Here is a 23537-nt window from a genome sequence, read left to right on the forward strand (position 1 = left end):
CACAGGGCAGGGGTTACAAGGAATGAAGATACAGGTCATGTGATACAAGGAATGAAGATAAAGGTCAGGGGATACAAGGAAGGGGGATAAAGCAGGGCCGGAACTAGGGGTAGGCACAAGAGGCACGTGACTAGGGCGCAAAGCTTGGGGGCGCCAGGCACTTACATAACATGCAGCCTACCCCTAGTCCGGCAAGTGTTACCACATTGAAAAGTGAGTGCGCTCTGTGAAGTTTAAGTGCACGACCACGCACATGTGCCATTGCGCACGGTTTCGCGCGCACGTCCTCGGTTGCGCACGGTTACGCATGCGCGTCCTCGGTTGCGCACGATTACGCATGCGCGTCCTCAGTTTCGCGCCCTGGCCAACTGGGTAACGGGTTGCCTGGGGCAACTGACAGACCTGGCCCATTACTGGGATAAAGGGAAAGAAGGAGGTGGGATTCAGGGATGGGTGTATAGGGCAGGGGATACAGGCAGAGCCAGATTTATACATTGAGCGCCCCAGGTCAGGACTGCTAGTCGCCCCTTTCTCGCCTTCCCCCTTGTGTGTCCACATGCAGGCACTTATATCATCTGGTCCGGAGCATGGGGACTGGCATGCAGGAGGTTTAAAGAGCAAGTAAATCTCTTGCATGCCCCCAGTGCTTCTGAACCCATTGCAATGCGGCTGTGTGGCATGCCCCTAGAATTCTGCTGCACTAGATGTGGGTGTCTGTGGCCTTTCACCAATCTGGGAATACATAGAGAAAAGGGGATACATGAATGGAAGATACAGGGAAAGGGGATACAGTGAAGGGGGATCTTTAGGAGATTGTCATAAAGGGCATTTTAATGTGTTTTTGCCCTGTGTTTGGATAATTAAAATGAAGTGGGTACATTTTACATAGACTGGCTATATTACTAACCTTCCTACACACAGGTGTGGTCCTCATATTCTCACAGCTATGCAGTGTTCATATTAATGACTGTAAATTTTGTATTTGCCCTTTGCTCCATCCAACGGCTTAACATTACATTACTCTTCCTGACTGAACTGTACCTTTTAACATAAATCCAAAGTGAGATCCCTTACCAACCTTTCAGGTCAAGCCCCTGACTCAACATTGGGAGGAGAGCAGCATAGGAAGTAAAATTGTTCTGTACACTGGGAAGGACTGGGTTCAATAAGACCTAGATGGGGAATGGTCCCTCCTTTGTTTAACCAGGTTTCACCATCTGCATTGGACAGGCTTCTTTACTGTACGGGCATGGGATTCCCTGCCAAGAGAGGGGGGATGAGTAATTCATTGGTGGAGAAGGAAAGGTGATCTCACCATATTTTTAGGAAGGTTGAGCTAGTAATGTATTCAGCACTACATCTACTCCTATAGAAATTTGAGGAGTAAATGTGATGGATCATTTATCTCATCCTTGCGGAGAATTATAAACAGACTTTCCCAGTATACGGCCAGTAAATTCTCTCATGTAAATTGGGCAGTTAATAAGGGAGATAAAATACATAGAGGTTCATTTAGTGAGTTGTGTGAGTTTTGCCTTCTCTTAGCAATGATTCATGTGAATAGGCAGCGGGAACACCCTGAAGCCAAATTTTTACTTTAATTACCAATTAGGAGCTGCTCGTAGGCACAGAATATAACTAGCAGCACTCCAATTTATTTACTTCTCCCTTAAAAATATTGCCCCCCAACATATTTCTTACTCTGTCCATGGATATAAATTCAGCATCAGGCACATAAAGGCAAAGCAGTGGAGGAACATATCTATATGTATTGTGCATGGCTGTAATATTCTTGAATATTTATATAAAGCTCTGGTGGATGTGCAGGATGTAAGCACAGTCAGTGTCGGACTGGGACACCAGGGGCCCACCAAAAAACTTTAGACCAGGGCCCACTCTAAGTACTATTATTCTTCCTCTCCTCACTCTATTCTCCTAGTCTCTTTTCTTTACATATGATAATCTTCTATTTCATAAATTTAGCCTCTTTGTTCTCCTAGAAATAGGGAATGGCCATGAAATAGGCCAAGTGTTTAGCAGCATGAAGGCCCATTGACACCTGGGCCCACCAGGAGTTTTCCTGGTGGTGGGCCAGTCAACACTGGGCACAGTGTAACTCCCTGTGCCAAAAGGAATTCCTACAGTTAGTATATGGTAGGGGACAGTGCTTAGCGTATTTCTTTGCTCAGAAACAAGCAGGGCAGCCCCCCATCCATAAAGCAGCAGTTTGGACCTGTCCACGGTGCTGAAAGCTTCTGGTGCTCATTGATCAAAGCATTTTAACTATATATCCTGCTCCTGGACTGCTCTCCTCCCTTTGTCCAGGCAGAAAAGACAGTCCGTTAAATCATTGTATCTGAGGTTAAAAAAAGACACAGATCAATCAAACATCAACCTTTGCTTCAATAACTCCCACTTTTTAAAAGTGGAATCTGCACTGACGTGCCTACATTTGCAAGTGGTAATCAAAGGGTTAAGAAATATGTCATGGGGTATAGATAGGAAGATAGTTGCACCCCCATACATCACATTTATTTAAAGGGGAACCCAGGTGGATTTAGATCCAGTTTCATTGCAGATGATCTTTCCCGAGTCTAGGGTGCATTGGTAGATGAGGAATGATATAGTTTAGTGCATGTGCATCTCAGCAACCCTGTCCTTTAATGGCACATCCCCAGCAGGGTCACATTGAGGAGCCAATAGCCGCTCTGATTACTAATCTATTGAATATTCTTATTAATCGCATGGCATTAACTCCGGATCCATTCCCACTGCCCCAGCCCATAAATTCTAACGGTGTCAGAGCACTTCTCCTTTCTGCATTCGGCCTAATTAGTGGGTAGAGTGTAATTGTGCATCGGAATTCACGTGGCTTCGTTAATAAACTGTTATTCGCACAGCGACTCCCGGACACATTGCCAACGAGGTGACATTTTCCGCTGGGGGCTCGGGGGCCAATGTGAGCGGCCAATAAAGAGACAAACGCTGCCCTATTGATCCGCCCGGAGAGCCAACAACGGCGTGATGAAATTGCCGGATTTACAACCTGCTTAAATTAGCGGCCATTGGCTGCACTGTGGGCTTGCATAATGAGGCCCTTTGGAAAGAATCGTTGGTATTTGCATAGCATTAGTCATTAGCATAATCAATAAGTCCAGACTGACCTGCTTTGGGCTAAGAATGGTACATATAATGCTGAGTCGGAGTCAGTCTTAACTGTCTTAAAGTGGACCTGTCACCTACACATAAAAAGCTGCATAATGAAAGTCCTTTGTAAATTAAACATGGAACACAAATTATTTTTTTTATTAAAACATCCATACCTGTTATAAAGGTGTTTAAATATCTGAGCTGTCAATCAAATATGTGCCCCGACTCTATGCCTAAAGCATAGAAGTGGGGCAGTAAATCACTGTGTATTTCCAAGACTAAAGGAATCAAAAGTTAAATAATAAATATAGTTTAAGTAAAGTTTATTTTGTTGAACTAACATGATAGAAAATAATTTGGAATTATTTTTTAGGGTGACAGGTCCCCGTTAAGCTATGTGATAGCCTCGGTATTCGCTATAAACAGCTGATTCTCCTTATTGATATGACTGATGACGTCATAGGAACACCCTGTACCTATTGGTCATTGTATGGGGCAAAGTTGCCTTGCAATAACTGATCAGTGGTATTCTGAGCTCTGCTTTAGCTGGTCTTTCTTCTCTTGGATTCCACTTCAATTTATGAAGGTTTCTCCATTCTGCAGTGCTATAGCAAGCACCAACACATGGTTTGTATTATATCCAAAAGCGAATCACTGCTTCCGACGACAAACACAGCATTGCCATGATTGTTGCTGTTTCACATCAGTTGTTTCTCTCCTGAAACTTCTCTCTGTCGCTGGAAGTCTATATAGCAGAGCAACATGTTGCTCTCCACTACTATTGATGTTACTCCCAGTGGCCTCATAGTAAGCACCTACTCTGAAATTCCTATGTTAAAGGATAAGTAACCCTTTAAAATAAGTGAGTTTTTGCAATGTACATTCATTTTTTTAAATATCTTTTTATAATTCTAAGATATTAAAGGATACATTTACTGTTGACATGAATGAATTTTGTTACAACAGTGACACCTGCACCAGCAGGTGTCACTGTTGTAACAAAATTCATTCATGTCAACAGTAAATGTATCCTTTAATATCTTAGAATTATAAAAAGATATTTAAAAAAATGAATGTACATTGCAAAAACTCACTTATTTTAAAGGGTTACTTATCCTTTAACATAGGAATTTCAGAGTAGGTGCTTACTATGAGGCCACTGGGAGTAACATCAATAGTAGTGGAGAGCAACATGTTGCTCTGCTATATAGACTTCCAGCGACAGAGAGAAGTTTCAGGAGAGAAACAACTGATGTGAAACAGCAACAATCAACCATTCTGATCACCAAGTCAAGGAAGTTGTCAGGGGAACCAGAAGAACATCAGACCAGCCCTCTTTTTTCTCTCCTGACAATTATTAACTACTTGGTGGTCAGAAAATGATGGTGGCGCTGTTGTAACAAAATTCATTCATGTTAAAAGTACACGTATCTTTTAATATCTTGGAATTAAAAAAAATAATAATGAATGTACATGGCAAAAGTGCTTAGAATAAAGCCTCCAGTAGGCTGGTAGTCTACTTGGGGCTGTTAACAGAGGCAGTACTATTGGGGTGTAGGGTGCAATTGCATCTGGGCCCGCATCCCCTTTGGCACTGATAGTTAAATTATTTGCTTTCAATTAGCTGATTTACAACCCTTATTTGTCACCCTGAATTAATAATTTTTTTGCTTGAGTGACTTGCCAACAGTGCAGTGTGGCCCAGGAGTAAAAAAGGTTGGGGACCCCTGGTCTATAAAGCTGAACAGAACAGCCCCCAATCTATCCGTGGTTGCGGGAGTTGTACTTCAGCAACTACATCTGGAAGCCTGCAGACCTGGCAACACAGATATAAAGTGTTACAGTTGCCATCTTGCCCGGTTGTCTCAATCTTGCACTACTATACTGCTGTAGATCCACAGAGCAGTCACCCCTCCTTTACACCCCTGTGGGGGCTGTTTGGGTGCCAGGCATCACTCAGCTGAAGTACTGCACATAACCAGGCAGCGTTACTAGTTGGCAGTTATTGGGATAATAGGAAATTACCCGGGCGCTGACATTGGCGCTGCTGCGGGCAAACCATTTATACAAAGAATAACAAATGAAGACACAGGGACATAGGGCACAAAGAAAATCTAATCAGATTCAGCTTTTAAAGCCCACAATAAATTATTATCTTGCGAGATAAAATCTCAGCACCCCCCAGAGTTCAATTTGCTTTTCATGTCGTTACTGCGGCGCATATGAAAAAAATGATCATATCGTAGATTTCAATCTAAGTGGCCATCTGTCTCTAGTTACGGCCAAACTCACAGACTGGGGCCTCTGCCTCCTTGTCCTTAATTATTCCCATGAATATGGAAACAGGGAGGAATTCTGAGAGGATCTTGGGGCAGTTTGGAAACTGAATTGATTTTAGGAATGAGTATCGCTTTACCATGGAGGCATTCTGAAATCTGAAAGTGAAGAGAGCCCCCTGCTGTCCAGATGAAAGAACTACACATGCCCAGCGCTAAATTGGTTTTGTCAGTAAAAAGTACAAATGACAATACGGTGCAATATTTACTCCCTTGTATAGAGAAAACAGGAGAGATATAAGCTACTTTGTCATGTTCAGCTCTCTGGCACCTGGGCTGCTCTCTTTCCCATGGTCGATCATGATCTACCCCTGGGTAACTGAATTGAGTCTTTCTCCGAATACTAATCTTCATGCTAAGCTTTGATTCTCTGTACTTCATGCACCTTAACTGCACTCGTTTCCATGGCCAGGCAAGATCCAACTCCTGGGTAAATTAATCCAATTTCCCCACCCATTACATGCTCAGGTAAACATCTGTTGGTATGAGTGATAAGCAGGTGAGTGCTACAGTTGGACCTGTAGGCGTTGCTCAGTAGTAGTAGAAGACAGAGGGAGACAGAAGCAGTTGCTAAAACCATAGCAGACAAAGATGGAATGATTTCTATATAACTTTGTAAGTGAAGCTCTAGATAAATCTGCACAAAGAAATTAAACAAGGGGGAAATTAGAATATGACATGTCTATCATCTTGCTGACTCTAGCAGAAAGGGTTAACTTGCATCCAATATTGGAACGTCGTTGGGTCCCGAGCACCTGGCCAGGGGCCAATAAAGCACTCACAATATTCCCCTAATCTGTTCAACAGCTCCGAGCAGATATTTACCTTGGCTTTTGGCTGGAGGGCAAAACAATCAGAAGATCTGCAACTGGAACGTGCCACTGATTTCCTGGGTAGGAGTCGATATCAGATTGTACTCACCTGCCACTTGTACCTTGTTATGCACATTCCTTATACACAGGGACCAGAGCAGTATATAAAGCAGAAGGTCATTTAACATACATACACCAATATTTCCACCAACGGCAGGGCTATATTGGGATAGTCCGAACATTCGGCCCTATGGCCGGACGATTGGATTACAACGAGGAGCAATAGGCTCCTTCGGGTTGGTCGGTGGAAAAATTAAATCTTCCAGATCGATATTGTGGCCAGATATCGATCGGGAGGACCCGTTGGAAGCCCCCACACATGGGCAGATAAATTGCTGAATTGGTCTAAAGCAGTGCTGTCCAACTTCTGTGGTACCGAGGGCCAAAATTTTACTGGCCTATGTGGTGGAGAGCCAATAATGGAAGTTGGTGTTGGCCACTCCCCCTTTTAAACCAAACCTATGTTACCACAAGAACTTTTAAGATCATATCCACATTAACGGTGGTAGCACACCAAAAAACCAAATGGTTGGTGCTCACTGCAGGGAAATCCCTCATCACTCACATGTGAAAAATTGAAGTTAAAAACATACCCTTAAATCCATATGCCTCATCCTCCCCTGTGGATAATACAACAACCCCCCAACACATGATTAAACACCTTAGGGCCCCTAACAACAATTTCCAAATGCTAACAAACCCCATGAACAAACCCCTAACAGGCTTACATCCCACAGGTAGCGTAGGGCAAGCAGAGAATGGCACACACAAGCAGCACTGGGCTAGCAGAGAATAGCACACACAAGCAGCACTGGGCTAGCAGAGAATGGCACACACAAGCATCACTGAGTAAGCAGAGAATGGCACACCCAAGCAGCACTGGGCAAGCAGAGAATGGCACACCCAAGCAGCACTGGGCAAGCAGAGAATGGCACACACAAGCAGCACTGGGCAAGCAGAGAATGGCACACACAAGCAGCACTGGGCAAGCAGAGAATGGCACACACAAGCAGCACTGGGCAAGCAGAGAATGGCACACACAAGCAGCTCTGGGCAAGCAGAGAATGGCACACACAAGCAGCACTGAGTAAGCAGAGAATGGCACACACAAGCAGCACTGGACAAGCAGAGAATGGCACACACAAGCAGCACTGAGTAAGCAGGGAATGGCACTCCCAAGCAGCACTGGACAAGCAGAGAATGGCACACACAAGCAGCACTGAGTAAGCAGAGAATGGCACATCCAAGCAGCACTGGGCAAGCAGAGAATAGCACACACAAGCAGCACTGAGTAAGCAGAGAATGGCACTCCCAAGAAGCACTGAGTAAGCAGAGAATGGCACTCCCAAGCAGCACTGGACAAGCAGAGAATGGCACACACAAGCAGCACTAGGCAAGCAGAGAATGGCACACACAAGCATCACAAATGGCAGACAAAAGCAGCACTGGGCAAGCAGAGAATGGCACACACAAGCAGCTCTGGGCAAGCAGAGAATGGCACACACAAGCAGCTCTGGGCAAGCAGAGAATGGCACACACAAGCAGCTCTGGGCAAGCAGAGAATGGCACACACAAGCAGCTCTGGGCAAGCAGAGAATGGCACACACAAGCATCACAAATGGCAGACAAAAGCAGCACTGGGCAAGCAGAGAATGGCACACACAAGCAGCTCTGGGCAAGCAGAGAATGGCACACACAAGCAGCTCTGGGCAAGCAGAGAATGGCACACACAAGCAGCACTAGGCAAGCAGAGAATGGCACACACAAGCATCACAAATGGCAGACAAAAGCAGCACTGGGCAAGCAGAGAATGGCACACACAAGCAGCTCTGGGCAAGCAGAGAATGGCACACACAAGCAGCTCTGGGCAAGCAGAGAATGGCACACACAAGCAGCACTGGGCAAGCAGAGAATGGCACATGCAAGCAGTGCAAGCCCAGTGCACAAAAACAAAGTGCACCAAATTGGACGCGGTGCGTCAAAACTTTCTGCCGACCCCACCCTCAGTCCTTACAAAAAAAATAATTTTTGCACTGGACCCGGTTCAAAAAAGGATGGGGACTGCTGATTTAGTGGGTAGTGGAAGTCAAACAGCAGGTACTGGTCTGTGTGGGTAGGTTTCCTGTAGATCTCTATTTCCAGCTTTCCACCCTCTCTGACTCTTACCAAACAGTCCAAAAAATGCCAGTGTGTCATCTTGCACATCTTCTTGTGTAAACTTGATGTTGTGGACCAAAGGAGGGGGGACATGTATTGTCTTCACAAACATACCTAGGATTGCATATAAAAAAGCACAATCATTGAGGGACAGGCTGGTTAAGGCTGATGTGGGTCCAGAGAGAACATTGCGACAGAGCACCATAGGCGTGAGGAAAAATGGTACCGGTTTGTCGTGTAAACAATGTAATAGCTGTTTAAAGGGTGATACAATTTACCATCCACATAAAGGTACAGCAATTACAATTAAGGGATATCACACCTGTTTATCTACATATGTAGCTTATATTATAAAATGCCCATATGGGCTTATGTATGTGGATCAAACCACTAGGCAATTGAAAGACAGAATAGGAGAACATAAATCTGATTAGGAGAAAGTTGAAACAAAGAGCAGTTTCTCTGAAGCTGGCCATTCTTTAGCTCAATTACTTTTCAGGTATAACAACAGATCCCCAAACCCAGGAGAGGGGGGGATAGAGTTAAACAGTTATTAAAATGCGAAGCAGGTTGAATCTGTAGATTGGAGACTTTAGCTCCTAAGGGCATGAACAAAGAATATGAATTAAGCGCAAAGATATAGATATGGCACAGGTTGTTTTTAAGAATACATTTTTAAAAATGTTTTAAATTGTTTTTAATTATATTGTACTCTTTATTCTCTAGAGGACACCATAAAGACTCTGCGAACATTTTGGAAACACAGAACTAAATAGACTTTCTTATACATCATCTGTGTTAAGATAAATTGCTTTAAGTTAATGAAACTATATGTTATGAAATGCTCAATATATGTAATTGATGGTGTTATACAGATATGTATGGACTATATGCAAACCATGGAATATGGATTATTTAATACATGTAATTCTTGGTGTTGGGCACTAGTGGATATGGGTATAAAAGGAAGTGGTGATGTTAATGATACTTTGATAGCTTGAAAAAGGACCCTGTGTGTCCATAACGTCGGTACGCTACATTTGTAATAAAGGTGGTTTTAACGCAGAATTGGAGTGCTGCAATCCTTGTATACTTGTAATATTAAGTTTAACAGGAATTGCTTCAGGATATAGAAAAAAATGTATCAATCTCAATCAAATACTTTCCCCACAATGCATGGCACATGCTATTTTCCTCCTCAGTGTATGAAACACAGAACGTGCAGACACTGACATGATTGGAGGAGATCTGACTACTGATACAATGTTTAATGTTACTTGTAGTCAGGAGAACACAGGAGGAATAAACTATAGTAAAATTTGGTAACTGCTGCAGGTCCGGATTGAGTGTGGGTAAGATATGCACAAATAGCCTGTGGGAGGGTACCCATTCTCTTTAAATTCATCATTGGTGGGATAGTGTTGTCAATAGGGTCCATCCCTTCTGATTTTATATCATCATCCAAGAAGATGGGCATCAGTCGGCCCATGAAGTTCCTTCTCAACCAGGGCTGGGTCAGCTTGAGTAGGGACAGGTTTTTTCTTTGGGTAGGCATGGCGGAGGCAGGGTTCTCTTTGCTTTGCAGTGTCTATGCAGATCAATGCAACAGGGAACCAAAATCAGAGCTATGTACTGGGGCAGATTAGATTCATTTACTCAGAGGGAAATTCCGGGTAACTATAGGAAAGAGAGCAGCACACAACAGCATGTACAAGAGAATCAGAGCTCTGTACCAAGGAAAGTACTAGTGAGAGACTGGATTCAATTGTCCAGGGGGAGGAGGATCCTGTCCATGGGAAAGTGAGCAGCCTACAGCCTAGAGCAATATTAGGGTACAGAGATGTCTCTGCTATTTTGCAGACACCCAGTTGGTGGGCACAGAGTAGTTGGCTGTGATGAGAGGCGCATTCTATAGGCACAGACAGTATTTATTGTGGACGAGGGAGCCAATTTATCTTGCCTGACCACAAACTGCTGAGAGCTCAGATACAGAGTCTGCATTGTGCCGCCCAATCAAATGATTAACGAGCTGTGCCTTTATGTCTATACTGTAAGTTTAGATACTGTTTGTGCGTCAGCGCCAAGTCCATTTGTAATCGCCAAGCTTGTTAGCATTATGCAAATAAGATTGTGTATTTTATGCAGTTTCCATTTTGTGCAATAATTAGAATACATTTTGGTACATAAAGGAGAACTTTGTGAGCCATAACCTTCTCTCTACTGCAGGACCCCAAAACGCACAGGATCATGTGCCCCCCCCCCATGTCTGAGAGACAGCACATGCAGCAGTTATTGTTGAAAAAAAGCCAAGAGTATTCTATTTTAGATAATACTGCATCCCCCAGAGCAAACAACTCCCACTCGTAGTAGCACATGCGTGTAGCGAAATACAGATCTGTGTGTCAAATTACCCATGCCAAACTTAAAAACGGGATATAAACCTCAAATGGAAGAAAATACCAATTTATTTTGTGTAAATGGTCATTGGTATTTAAAGCAGTTTCCATTCCTATATTCTCTGCACTGCTGGTTCTGACATCATACACTTTAGCAATCCCCAGTTGTCTTCTAGTTGTTTTACTCAGCTGGTTTCAAGCCAGCAGTGTTGACGGTATGCTTCTTTCTTCCACTATGCACACAAGTGTTGTCTCAATGGTGCTTGCTGATTAACCAGGGCAATCAACACCAAAAACTTACTCTAATTATGAAGTAAACAGAGATTAATTGCAATTCTGCAGCCAATCCAAAAACAGTAAAATATTAATGAAAGCAGCTGTAAAATGGCTTTATTTCACTGATCCAGCTGCTAAGTGAACTATATTATAGCACAGCAGTAAAAAGATATTGTGTCATGGTCACAATCATACTGGGAAAGTTTGCTTTATCACTAAAAAAATGCACCCACCATCTGCCCATATAAAGGAATATGATTACTTCTTCTTCCTGCTTCTGGGCTGCTCTCTTCCCAATGTTCAGTTGGATCCTGGACACAGGCCATTCAGTGGTTTTAACTTCACACTAATCTATGTGGGCCAGGGAACTAACTTAAAAGAAAATCCCAGCCCCTGCTTGGTCATGGGAAAGAGAGCAGCCCAGACGTACAAAGAATCAGAGCTTTATACCTGGGTAGGTACTGGGTGAGATTTAAATCACTTGCCCAGGGGAGGTTCCTGTTGTGGTGAATGCAAGTCAGCTCAGTCCAAACTGAAGCTGTTACACCCATTTGTAGGCAGCACTAGGGGGGGGGGGGTCAAAGTGGGGCAAAATCAAACAATGCCATATTTTACCCTTTATTTAATCATTTTATTTATTTAGTTGTTTTGCTCATTAGTTTCCCTTAGTTAATGGGGAACTCTGGCTTCCAAACCAAAATTTGATAAAGAGGCCCGCATAACACAGAAACCCCTGATATACCCATCACAGTTACCTGTTTCTTCAAAAAGTATAAATAAATGCCATTTTCTATGCTGAAATCCAGCTGTTTAACAGTTCTTCTCTTTCTGCATCATTTGAAATCCTGGCAGGGAAGGAGGGACTAAAACACTGATGTTACAAATTGTAACAACTTTTCCACTAGTGATGTGTGGGTCGGGTACAGTAGGGTAAGCAGGGTCAGTAGGGTTGATGCTCTGGGTTTAGCTCAGTGGAAACAGAATCTGAATGTGCAATAGGAAACCGTATTCCTTTCCTACAAACATTTCTAGAACCAGTTGATGTTGGCTCCAAGCGCTTCTTGTTACTGATTAACACCATGAATCAATTCTGCAACTGAAGAACATCCAGCAGATCGGAAGGAAAATAAAGAATTTGAGGGTAAATATTAAATAGGTTTATTTCTCTTCACATTTCAGTACGACCGAATGCGGCTCCTGCTCTGCAGCAACAAACAACAAAAATTACACAACAAAGAGTCACTCTTTGCCCCTGGTACTGGGGGAGATCCAGCAGACAGTGAGGGTACAAAGCACAAGGGATCACACTGAGAGAGCCCAGAATCTGTCATCTTTTACTATCCCTGTTTGTCACGTGATTTGTCAACCAATCACATTCAATCTCCAAAATAAAAACAAAAAAAACCATTACTTTACTCAACAGCTATTCTGTAGCCAAAGCACTAATTCAAGGGCCACTGGCACTATCCTGGACTACGGAGCCCCATTGTCCAGGGTTCCTTTGATTAGAGTGAGCACTGCAGAGATCATCAGCTCTCCAAACAACCAACAGGCAAAAATTTGAAATTGTCCTTTTTACTGTTTTGTGTTTTATATTATATATTTATATGTTAGCAATACTGAAAAACCTGCCTCGCAATAAAAACCACAAAAAAAAAAGACTGCATAGTTGCACGGATTATATCAGCATGTATCATACTAAACTTAAATTAAAGGGTAACTTCCCCTTTAAAATATTTAATCATCCTTCTTTCCAAAGCTGGGTTAAAAGGGGCAAATACAAGTAAGGCCAATCAGCACATCAACTATTACACTTTGGTACAAGTTCATAAGGAAATAAGGATGATAGCATGTGTGTGCGTGTGTACTCAGCTGGCAGAGAAGCACCCAAATCTTGTTCGCTTTAAAAGGAAATAGGTGACCGTGCAGCTGGTTGTAATGCCACCCCATGCACAGTAGAACTTAATGTTTCACTTTGACCCCCTACCTGCTACTTTCATGCAGTTCAGTGTGAATTCCCGCTGCCAGATTTGCATAGTGTTACAGAGAACGTGTAAAGGACACCTGAGGTTTGGGAAAGCCGTCAGCTTAGAGTCCGCTAACGAAGAGTTAATGGCTCCTGATTTAGTAGTGAAAGTAAAATAACAATATCCATCTAAACACATCTAAACACTCCGAAATCCCCAATTCGCCGGTTTCTAAGGGAATTTTTTTTTTTTGGAGGAGTAAAAAGAAACATTTCACAATTCGCTCACTGGTAAAGAGGCAGATTCACTATAGAAAGTTGTGCCATAGAACCGGGACCCAATTGGTGATATGGCATGAATACCCGCATTTTAAGCTAATAAATTTGTATATTATCAAAAACCTGATAATCCTTCCCCTCCGTCACATAGAAGATTCAGTTCTAGTGCAAATGGGATGCTGGCTCATTACTCCATGCTGCCAAATCAAACAGCCCAATCATCAATCGTCACTGTCGCTCCCGGATTCGCTGAGCTGTAAGTCATTACCTGAAAGAGAGAGGAAGTCAGTATGGAGGGCAAAGGCACTGACCAAAGCAATGAAGTGGCTCATCTTTAAATAAACTGTTAGTATGATGCACACAAGTTGCTACTAGTTTTGTTGTTGTTGTTTTTTAATTTCAGCAGCTATTTGGTTGCAAGGGTCCAATTTACCCTAGCAACCAGTCAGTGATGCGAAAAAGAGACTAGGTTTGATCCAGGGACTAGTCCGATTGCCATTTTGGAGTCAGGAAGGAATTTTTCCCCAATGAGGCAAATTGGAGAGGCTTCAAATGGGGTTTTGCCTTCCTCTGGATCAACCAGCAGTTAGGCAGGTTAAAAAACAGTTAAAAGGTTGAACTTCGAGGACGTGTGTCTTTTTTCAACCTTACTTACTATGAATAGGAAAGAGGCTGACTAAATAAGAATAATAAAAAAAAAAATTACATTATAGCCTCATGGGGCAATTGTTTTTTGGCTGCTGACCCCAATGTGAAAGTTAGAAAAGGCAGAATTGGAATCCCAAAATGAACGAGTTCTAGAAACACCCACCTCTTAACTTGTATGTCATTCAGACATGACAGTTAGAGAGTGTCAGCAAGCCAGGGCCTAAATGGAGTCCTGTGCTTAATTCCTAAACACTGCACCAGTTTGCAATCAGATGTAGTGCAGAGGGCTGCCAAAACCCCTGGATGTCAGTGCTTTTAACACCCCATAGTATCTTTTGAACTTGTGTCAGGATTAAAGTAAATGTCCATATTGTGTTTGTATGAATTCCCCTGAGAAAAGTCAGTACTAATGTGAGCATATAGAATGCATTGGAATATGAGTTTGGTTGGCACAAGTAACTAGGCTTACACTATCAGAACCCACAGACTAATGTTACATTTTTATGCTATAGGAGGTGCCTCTCCTTCTATAGATACATGATGAAGTAGAAGATGCGTCTCTGTCAGAGACTGCAAGCAACTGATAAACTGCCCCCCCGCACTGGAACAGAGCAAAGGCTGAAAACAACTCAGGGTGAGGCCTCTGTATGTAGCCCAAAGTGAAGGGCAACTTTAGAGATGAGAATGATCATGCACACAGGCCAGAGCTACTAATGGCCTCATGCACAAAGCTTGCACAGAAGTAACTTTTTGCACGTGACATGCAAGAATTCAGCTGGGAAGAATTAATGGCTGGTGGTAACAAAGTAGAAGTGAATGCTACTTAGGTCAAAGTATTTATGATGACCGCCTCCCATTAACACAGGGGTCACATACACATCCCTGAGTGAATATTATAGGGTGGAATATCCTAGAAGTACTCTCTTGGGAAAAAGCAGAGCTGTCATTGGTGGTCACAGACCAGAGCAGAAAGTTGACAGAGAAGTTGAAGGACATGATAATCACAAGGAGCTTACAGTTTAGTTACTAGATAGTGTCCAAATGAAACTCATTGCCTGTATACACCCAGCCTATACAAATCCACCTGGCACTGGCCATATAACATTTAGGAACAACATGTGGCTCTCTACCTGGTAGGCAGACCTATAACAGGGAAGTATCTCCCTCATGCCATGTCTTAAAAGAGAAGGTGAATAGGACTAAAAATACCATGTTTTATATACTGAACTTGTTGCACCAGCCTAAAGTTTCAGCATGTCAATAGCAGCAATGATCCAGGACTTCAAACTTGTCACAGGGGGTCACCATCTTGGAAAGTGTCTGTGACACTCATATGCTCAGGGGGCTCTGAGCAGCTGTTAAGAAGCTAAGCTTAGGGTGTCGTTACAAATTATCGAGCAGAAAATGAGGTTTGTCTGTAATATAAGCTGATGCTACAGGGCTGATTATTAAATTCTGATGCGAATTGTACTGGTTTCTGTGCTGCCATGTAGTTATTTTCTGTGTTAATTACTAATCAGCCTTATATTGTGACATTTATATTCTATGTGTACTGTATATTTGAGTCGGTCCCTAAGCTCAGTAACTGACAGCAGCACAGAGCATGTGCAATGAATGAGCAGAAAAGAATATGGGGAGCTACTGGGGCATCTTTAGAGACACAGATCTTTACTGGTAAAGGACTGTTGTTGACTTGGGCTGGTGCAGAAGCCCAAAACATAATGTAAAACATTTCTAGCCACTTTTAAGTTTAACTTTCATTCTCCTTTAAATTTGCCCTCTTCCAGGGCAACCAAGATTACTAGAGCACACTCATAAATAATAAATGAAATCCATGTTTAACTCCCTTCTATAGCCCGCTCCATTTGTTCATACACCCTCTGTACACTCAGACCACAATCTATAACTACCTCTTAGTGATTTCCTCATAAATGAATCAATGCCATCTCAAACTGAACCTAGCTAAATGGAACTCATGGGGGGTCATTTATAAACTTCGCGCAGGGCAGATTGGTTCGCAAAGTGAATATATTTGCCCTGCGCATGGTTATATTTATAAAGCTGAATAAGAGGGTGCATACAGAATTGCGAATTTTTTATTCACAATGCGAATGTCTAAAGGGGCTTTATAAATATGTATTGCGAATCTTTATGCGCACACTCTGCGACTCAATTACGCCACAACTTTGGTGGCGGATAAAATATTCGCAAAACAGTTTTGCAAACTGCGAATTTAAGTTACTGTCAATGCTATTTCCGCGCACAACAACCTCGCACATTGGGTGCGCTCGCGCAAACTCCTGTCTCATTTGTGCGCCATTTGCGAAAATTTATTCACACTGCGGATTCGCAAAAACCGGAAAGACTGGCAGAGCAGTGCAATATATTAGCGCTCAGCAAAAAACATGCGCAATACAACCATTTGCGAAAAATATGCGCTTCGCGAACTTTATAAATGACCCCCATGGTGTTCAAAACCTGACCCTTCACCTTCTTTTACTATTGCAGGCATGGTCATTAATCCTGTTAATTCAGTACACTTTCAGGGGGTTATCCTAAACCAGTCCCTTTCCTTTTATAACCATATTAACATCACTGCCAAAACCATCTGTTTTTCCCACGCAATATTGCCAAGAAATGCATAATTCTTTCACAAGTAACAGCTATCATTAATCCATGCCCTTATACTATGCTGTCTATACTACTGCAATCACCTAACTGCTTTCCCAAACTCCCACTTCTCTGCAATCAAACTATGCTGCTAAAATCCTCCTGTTCATACGTAGGTTATTCCCTACCATGGCTACCTGCTAAGACAAACATAGTACATAAGATCCTTCTTCTAATATTATAATATATAAGCCCATCACTTGTTCCTCACTACATTTCTTCACTGTCCCACTGTATATTCCTGGATGTCTCTCTCTAAACGCTATCCAAACCCATTGCTATCTCTTATCTAAAAGGAACAGTTCAGTGTAAAAATAAAAACTGGGTAAATAGATGGGTTTTGAAAAATTTAAAATGTTTCTACTATAGTTGCCAGAAATGTAACGTATAAAGGCTGGAGTGACTGGATGTGTAACATAACAGAACAGAACTTCCTGCTTTTTAGCTCTCTAACTTTGAGTTTGTCAGCGACTTGAAGGCGGGCCAAATGGGTCATAACTGTTCAGTGAGTTTGCAATTGATCTTTACCATGCAACTCAGATTCAAAAGAAACAGTTATGGCCCATGTGCCATCCCCCTCAAGTTATCCACCCTCTTACACTGTAAGGCTATGGACACACAAGCTGAAGGCTCTAGCTGCTCCCAGTCTGTGTAATGTTGCAGGTTGAGAGAAGCAGATCTGCTCCTGGCCCTGCTCCATTTATTTGAATCTGATCAGCCTGCATGCGCACATACACACACAGTGTAGGTCAGACAGGAGATGCCTCCTTTTGCATTAGTGGGCTGGGGCAGGGGCTCAATAGAGCAGGGGCAGGGAGCAGATCCACTTCTCTCAGCAAGCAAAAATACGCAGGCTGAGAGCAGCTGGAGCCTTCAGCCTGTGTGCCCATAGCCTAAGCACTACGGAGTAGGGACTTCCTTCCTAATGTCTCCTCTAGCACATGGCACTTAATCTCTGTATATTTATACTTATTTATTACCTCCTTATTATGTATTTAGTATTTATTATTATGCTTGCGCCAGTGTGTACTGTTATACTTGCTTTGCAATGTATATTCATTCAGCACTTTATAAATAAAGTTATACATACAAACACACATACATGCCAGTGCACTTACGCAAAGTACTCATCATCTGCCCCCCGTTGTCCTGAGACTTGTGCACACTCTCTGTGCTCGATCCCGAGTGATGTCTCTGCGGTAGCTGCTTGGAGTGGGACGACTTGTTTTTCTCATCCTCAGAATCACTGGAGCTGTCATCACTACTGGAGGAGGAGCTCTTGGACTCCGAAGAACTGTCGGAACTGCTCATTTGGTCAATAACACTGGCTTCTGCCATTAGTTCTGGAGGACAAAAGAAAACAAAAATTCACAGGCAGTTAATGGAATGGTGCCATCTGCAGGTCACATATCCTATTGAGTGCAGCACAACCACGCTCAGCATTTTCTCTCATCAGTCCAAACCACCAAATTTGTAGCCAGTTGTAGCCAGACAGTGTTAGCCTATTTATGGTAACATTAATGCACTCACCCCTCTCTATATCATCCATTGGGGACGCCGGAGACATTTTCTCCATGGGTGAGGAAGAGTTTTTGGCACTGTTGGGTGTTTTGCTGGTATTGCGCATTTGCTGCTGTTGCTGCTCCAGGCGGGACTGGATCTTGCTGCTTCCTTCAGCCCTGGGAATAACAAAGTTTCATTATGTATCCTATCATTCCTTACAACATGGAATACCCCCAGTTTCAGCCACAGGGATAAGCAACATTCTGTCCTACAGCTCTACAACACCCAGCCTGCATACCATGGATTGTCTTCAACATAAAAAATTGGTAAATCAAGAAGCATCGAAACGCAGAATACCTGCTATTCAGTATTTATTTCGACACAACATGTTTCGGGCAACAAGGGCCCTTTTTCAAGTGTGTACAAACCAAAGTGAAAGAGAGCTTTAAAATGTCATACAGGAAGTCCCACCTCTCTTGATTTTAACCAAAATGATACCACATCCATTAAAACATTAAGAAAATGCACCTTTCCATGCCTTAGTTGTGTGTGCTGTTCTTCAGTAATAAAAAGTAGTACAATTAACCATCCTACGAAGGGAACTCCCATAAGTATAAAAAAACTTTTTTTTACATGCGAGACAAAATTCATAGTGTATATGCTGAAATGCCCATGTGGCATGGCCTATATAGGACAGACCATCAGAATGGTTAAGGAGCGAATTAAAGAGCATAGAAATAACATAAGGAATTATAAAATTAATACAGCTACTGATACACCTGTCTCGAGACATTTCCATAACGAGGGACATAATGTAAGACAGCTTAGATGGCTGGTTTTAGAAAGAATAACACAGACTAAGAGGGGAGGTGATGTAAGAAAATCCCTTGGACAACGGGAAGCGTATTGGATAAAAATAATGAATACAATGGCTCCTGCAGGCTTGAATGACTTTTGGAGCTTATCTCCTTTTTTATAGCTAGACTGTTTATGTATGTATGTCTTTCTTCACAGATATTGATTACAGCTTGTGATTAGAATACTTTGTTGCAAGTATCGGCTAAGGCTAGGGCCACACGGCGCGATTTTGCCGCGATTCTGCGCTGGGCGAGTTGCGAGTCGCTGCGGTTTTTAAGCCGAAATAGCTTTGTTAACTTTGGCGCTGGCGTCAATGCAAATCGCGGCGAAATCGCTGCGCTAATTCACACGCGGCGATTCGTTTTCTATTGTCGCCCGAAGTTGCCTCGCTGGGCGTTTCCGGGCGACAGTAGAAAAAGAATCGCCGCGTGTGAATTAGCGCAGCGATTTCGCCGCGATTTGCATTGACGCCAGCGCCAAAGTTAACAAAGCTATTTCGGCTTAAAAACCGCAGCGACTCGCAACTCGCCCAGCGCAGACTCGCGGCGAAATCGCGCCGTGTGGCATTAGCCTTAGGGTAAGACCTTTTGTGAAATGTGAGCAATTTATTAATAGCAACTAATGTATAGGCAGTTGAAACAAGGTAACCCTTAGGTAGGCTCTTTTGACGAGCAGTTCCTACAAGTAATTGATTTTATTCTTATTTATGTGTAGTTTGTCTCAACTATTTCATGAAACATGAAACATGTCGTGTGGAAATAAATACTGAATAGCAGGTATTCTGCGTTTCGATGCGTCTTGATTTACCAATTTTTTATGTTGAGTTAATCCTGTGGTTGCCAGTGACGGAGCACCAGTGTGAATCAAGAATCTCCAACTATTGCTGGGTGATTGTGTGTTACCTCCAAATGTGATACCATGGATTGTCTTGCACTGCCCTCATGTATAACCATAGGTGCAGAGAGGGAACTAAAAGTCTGAGGAGGTTGCTAATTACACAAGTGAAAACCTCAAGAAACACAAAAAGACCCAGAACTGGTCAATGCATTCACCTTCCGCTAAACTGAAAAAGCAAATGCACATCAACAAGCACAGCAACAAGAACTAGGGTTAGAGAAGCATCCAGTCAAATCTTTACACAGTAATATAGTTACACAGTCTGTGAATACCTGTTGCAAACCCTTCCAAAGTGGCAGTACTTTGCAAAAGTTTAACATTGCCTTTAAGTACTGTCCCTGCTGAATTATGCTTAGTACAGGGGAATACCTATGCTGCCATAGTTTTATGGTATCTCTCTGTACTGGTTAAAAGCAAACCTAGGGGGCTGTTACTGCTGAATCGTGCTTAGTACAGGGGAATACCTATGTTGCCATAGTTTTATGGTATCTCTCTGTACAAGCTATGAGCAAACGGGGGAATACTTACCGTATGCATTTTAGACAAAGAGGAAATGTTCAGAGATAACAGGCTGTATATATCTTTCAGGCAAATAAATAACAATAAATTAATATACAATGGGGTTGTGACAGCACCTGGTTTTTTTTACACTAATATTGCTGCTTAATTTCTCCAGCCGACATTCCCCCGTGTCATGATTCACGATCAAGATACATTCCCTCAGGTATGGCCTTTTCGAACCTTTGAAAACAGTAACCGGAGTGGTGGAACCCTGAAAGGACAGGCAGATATACATTTAGTAACAAGGCTGTCAGGGAACTCTCGAATATGTAGTTTAATAATATCTCTGTAATAGCCGTGAAAACTCACCTCAATGTTGGGCAGAGTGATGGTCACCTGTTCTCCTTTGCCCGCTTCCAGGTTCCCCTCACAGGAGGTATCAATAGATGCCGGCTTGAAATCATCTACAGAAAATATAGTGTATATCTTTAAAATAACAGTGAGGGCGGTAGACAAACTGGGCAATAAAAGCCCAGGACTGCTAAAGTTGCAGTTTTTTCTAAATATATGAAATAAGCAGAGACAACTGAATGACACGGTTTATAAGCTAAACTCTGCCCATGTTATGCCAGGGTGACAATTTACCAGACTTAAGCAGAAAAACTGCCTCCAAAATAGGAAGGAATAGCATTTCTTCAGAAAAAAACAAAAATCCATAATCACCCCATTAATCCCTGAGCACCACGTGTCCCAACAAGATTAAATACAGAGACACATGGCAGAAGAGCCAGTCTGTCAGGAGTCTGACACATGGAAACCTTCTATCCACCCAAACACACCCATGGCTTCAGGTACATTGCAGCTGTCACCAAAATCTACAGAGTGGTTCTCGAGGTGAACAAAATGGCAGCTCAAGTCCAATATGTATAAATATAAATGTACAGAGAAGGAATGTTCTTGGCACACATACTCATATACTGTATAGGGAGAAACAATATGGCACCTCCATCCAATATGAATAAATACAAATATACAGAAAAGGAATATTCTTGGCACACAATAAGCTATATCCTCATAATGTACTGTCTAAGGGAAACAATTTGGAACCTCCCATCCATATGTATAAATACAAATATACAGAGAAAGAATATTATGGCCGCACAAACTCACATACTGTACTTTCCAGGAAGAAACAATATGGCACCTCCTTCCCATATGCATAATAAAACTATACAGAGAAGGAATGCTCTGGGCACACAATAAGCACTACCTTCATACTGTACTAAGGGAAAAAATATGGCTCCTCCTACCCATATGTATAAAAAGAAATATACAGAGAGAATGTTCTGGGTGATTAATAGGAAACACTCCTCACAGTTTGAAGATATAATACAGGTTGCCAATACATGGCACATATATTCGCACAGGTAGTAAGGAAAGAAAAGGAACAGCTGCTACATGAGACTCCGCACACCTGACAGCTGAGCTACAAGGCAATTCTCAAGAGCTTGGTGTCACGGCCGCACACTCGAGCCCATATTTAGTAAATCCCCTCTCCCCATGAATACAGCTATTTTGGGTAGCACACAGGCTGCACACACATTTCAATTTGGCGCTCTGGAACCTCAAACTCACAGCTGTTTCCTTGGGGGTCAATGAAGCATTGAAAGTTGAGGACAGTGAAACCAGGGTTACAGAACTGACACCAAAACCTATGTGCATACCGTCCAGGTGACAAGAAGCAGTCAGAAAATATTAAATGACTCCTAAATGCAGCTCAAAGGGACAAAAGCACTAGTTTTCTCTGCTACTGGAGAACACGGTTTCACAGACCCCAAAACTGTGAGGCAGACTGTTTGTTGCTGCATGTAGGGGCAAATGGAGAAGCTGGAATAAGAGCACAAGGGGTGGAGCTGGGTATGGGATTACAGGTGCACTTATGTATAGCTGGACATCATTTACATCATGGCAGCACCAACTGAGAATTCCCCTGGGGCAATATCTCTAAGTTACGTAATGATTTAACTGGGGCCCATGTCTAGAGTTGGCCGAAGGGGCCCAAGGTTCCAATGCAAGGAGCAGAGCAAAAGGAACGCCAGAGGCACCTGGGGCCACTGACAGTAATAGGGAAAAAGAGGGCCCAAGGACCTACACTAAGATAAGCACAGATGCATCAGGTTCTGCAGCATAGAGAACTCAAAGAAATACAGAGAAGAGGCACAGGGCTCACAGAGCTCAAACTTACAGTGATATAGACAAGGCAATGGCCCAATGGGTTCACAGCAACAGACAGAAAAAAAAGCCCACACTAAAAGGGTGAGAGAAGGGGCCACTTTAATAGGGTAAGAGAAGAGGCACAGGGGCAACACTAACAGGGGCCACACTAAAAGGATGAGAGAAGAGGCGCAGGGGCCACACTAAAAAGGAAAGAAGAAGTACAGGGGTCACGTCTAACAGGGAGAGATAAGAAGCACAGGGGCCACACTAAAAGGAAAGAGAATAAGCACAGGGGCCAACAATACAAGGAAGAGGGGGAAAAAGGAGTGCAGGAGTCTCTTATTCAGCGTGTAGAGGCGCGCATGCCCCACATTTTCAAGGATATGAAAGAAGCGCAGGGACCCCTCAAAAGGAGCATTACTGCCAGGGCCACTCACAGCGGATTGTGTGGTACCCGCTCCTTGGCTGCTTCTCGAAGCTCTCCCCGAGCACCAATGGCCTCTCCTTGGTATCAAACAGTGGACAGGCTGCTCCGTTCATCGTGCCGGCCCCTGGCACCGCCACCTCTCAACTTCCCAGCATCTGCTCCGAGCCAGCCTGGGACTCTCAACTCTGCCTGCCAGGCAGGGGCTGGGCCAGACTAGCAGAGCGGATTCCTATTGGTTGTTTGAGTGCTATACAGCCGCTGATTGAGCGAACAGAGTTGAGCTCAAGCGCTTGGCCCACCCCCCAGAGCGAGAAGCCTGCAAATCAATGGTCAGTCAGCGGATAGGGAAGAAAACCCCGCCCATAAGTAATGACGCAGAACTAA

At 43.1% G+C, this 23537-nt stretch overlaps 1 protein-coding gene across 1 annotated transcript; it reads right to left on the reverse strand.

Moving 5' to 3' along the window:
• Positions 1–12329: 12329 nt before the first annotated feature.
• On the reverse strand, positions 12330–23344 carry eaf2.L (ELL associated factor 2 L homeolog). The gene is given in 6 exon segments (NM_001089694.1): positions 12330–13700; positions 17869–18093; positions 18281–18429; positions 20644–20780; positions 20879–20973; positions 23164–23344. Coding segments are annotated over 6 exon segments (756 nt in total). The 5' UTR covers positions 23267–23344; the 3' UTR covers positions 12330–13653.
• Between the last annotated feature and the right edge of the window lie 193 nt (positions 23345–23537).

This window comes from Xenopus laevis, chromosome 9_10L (assembly GCF_017654675.1).
Source record: "Xenopus laevis strain J_2021 chromosome 9_10L, Xenopus_laevis_v10.1, whole genome shotgun sequence".
Classification (NCBI taxonomy): domain Eukaryota; kingdom Metazoa; phylum Chordata; class Amphibia; order Anura; family Pipidae; genus Xenopus; species Xenopus laevis.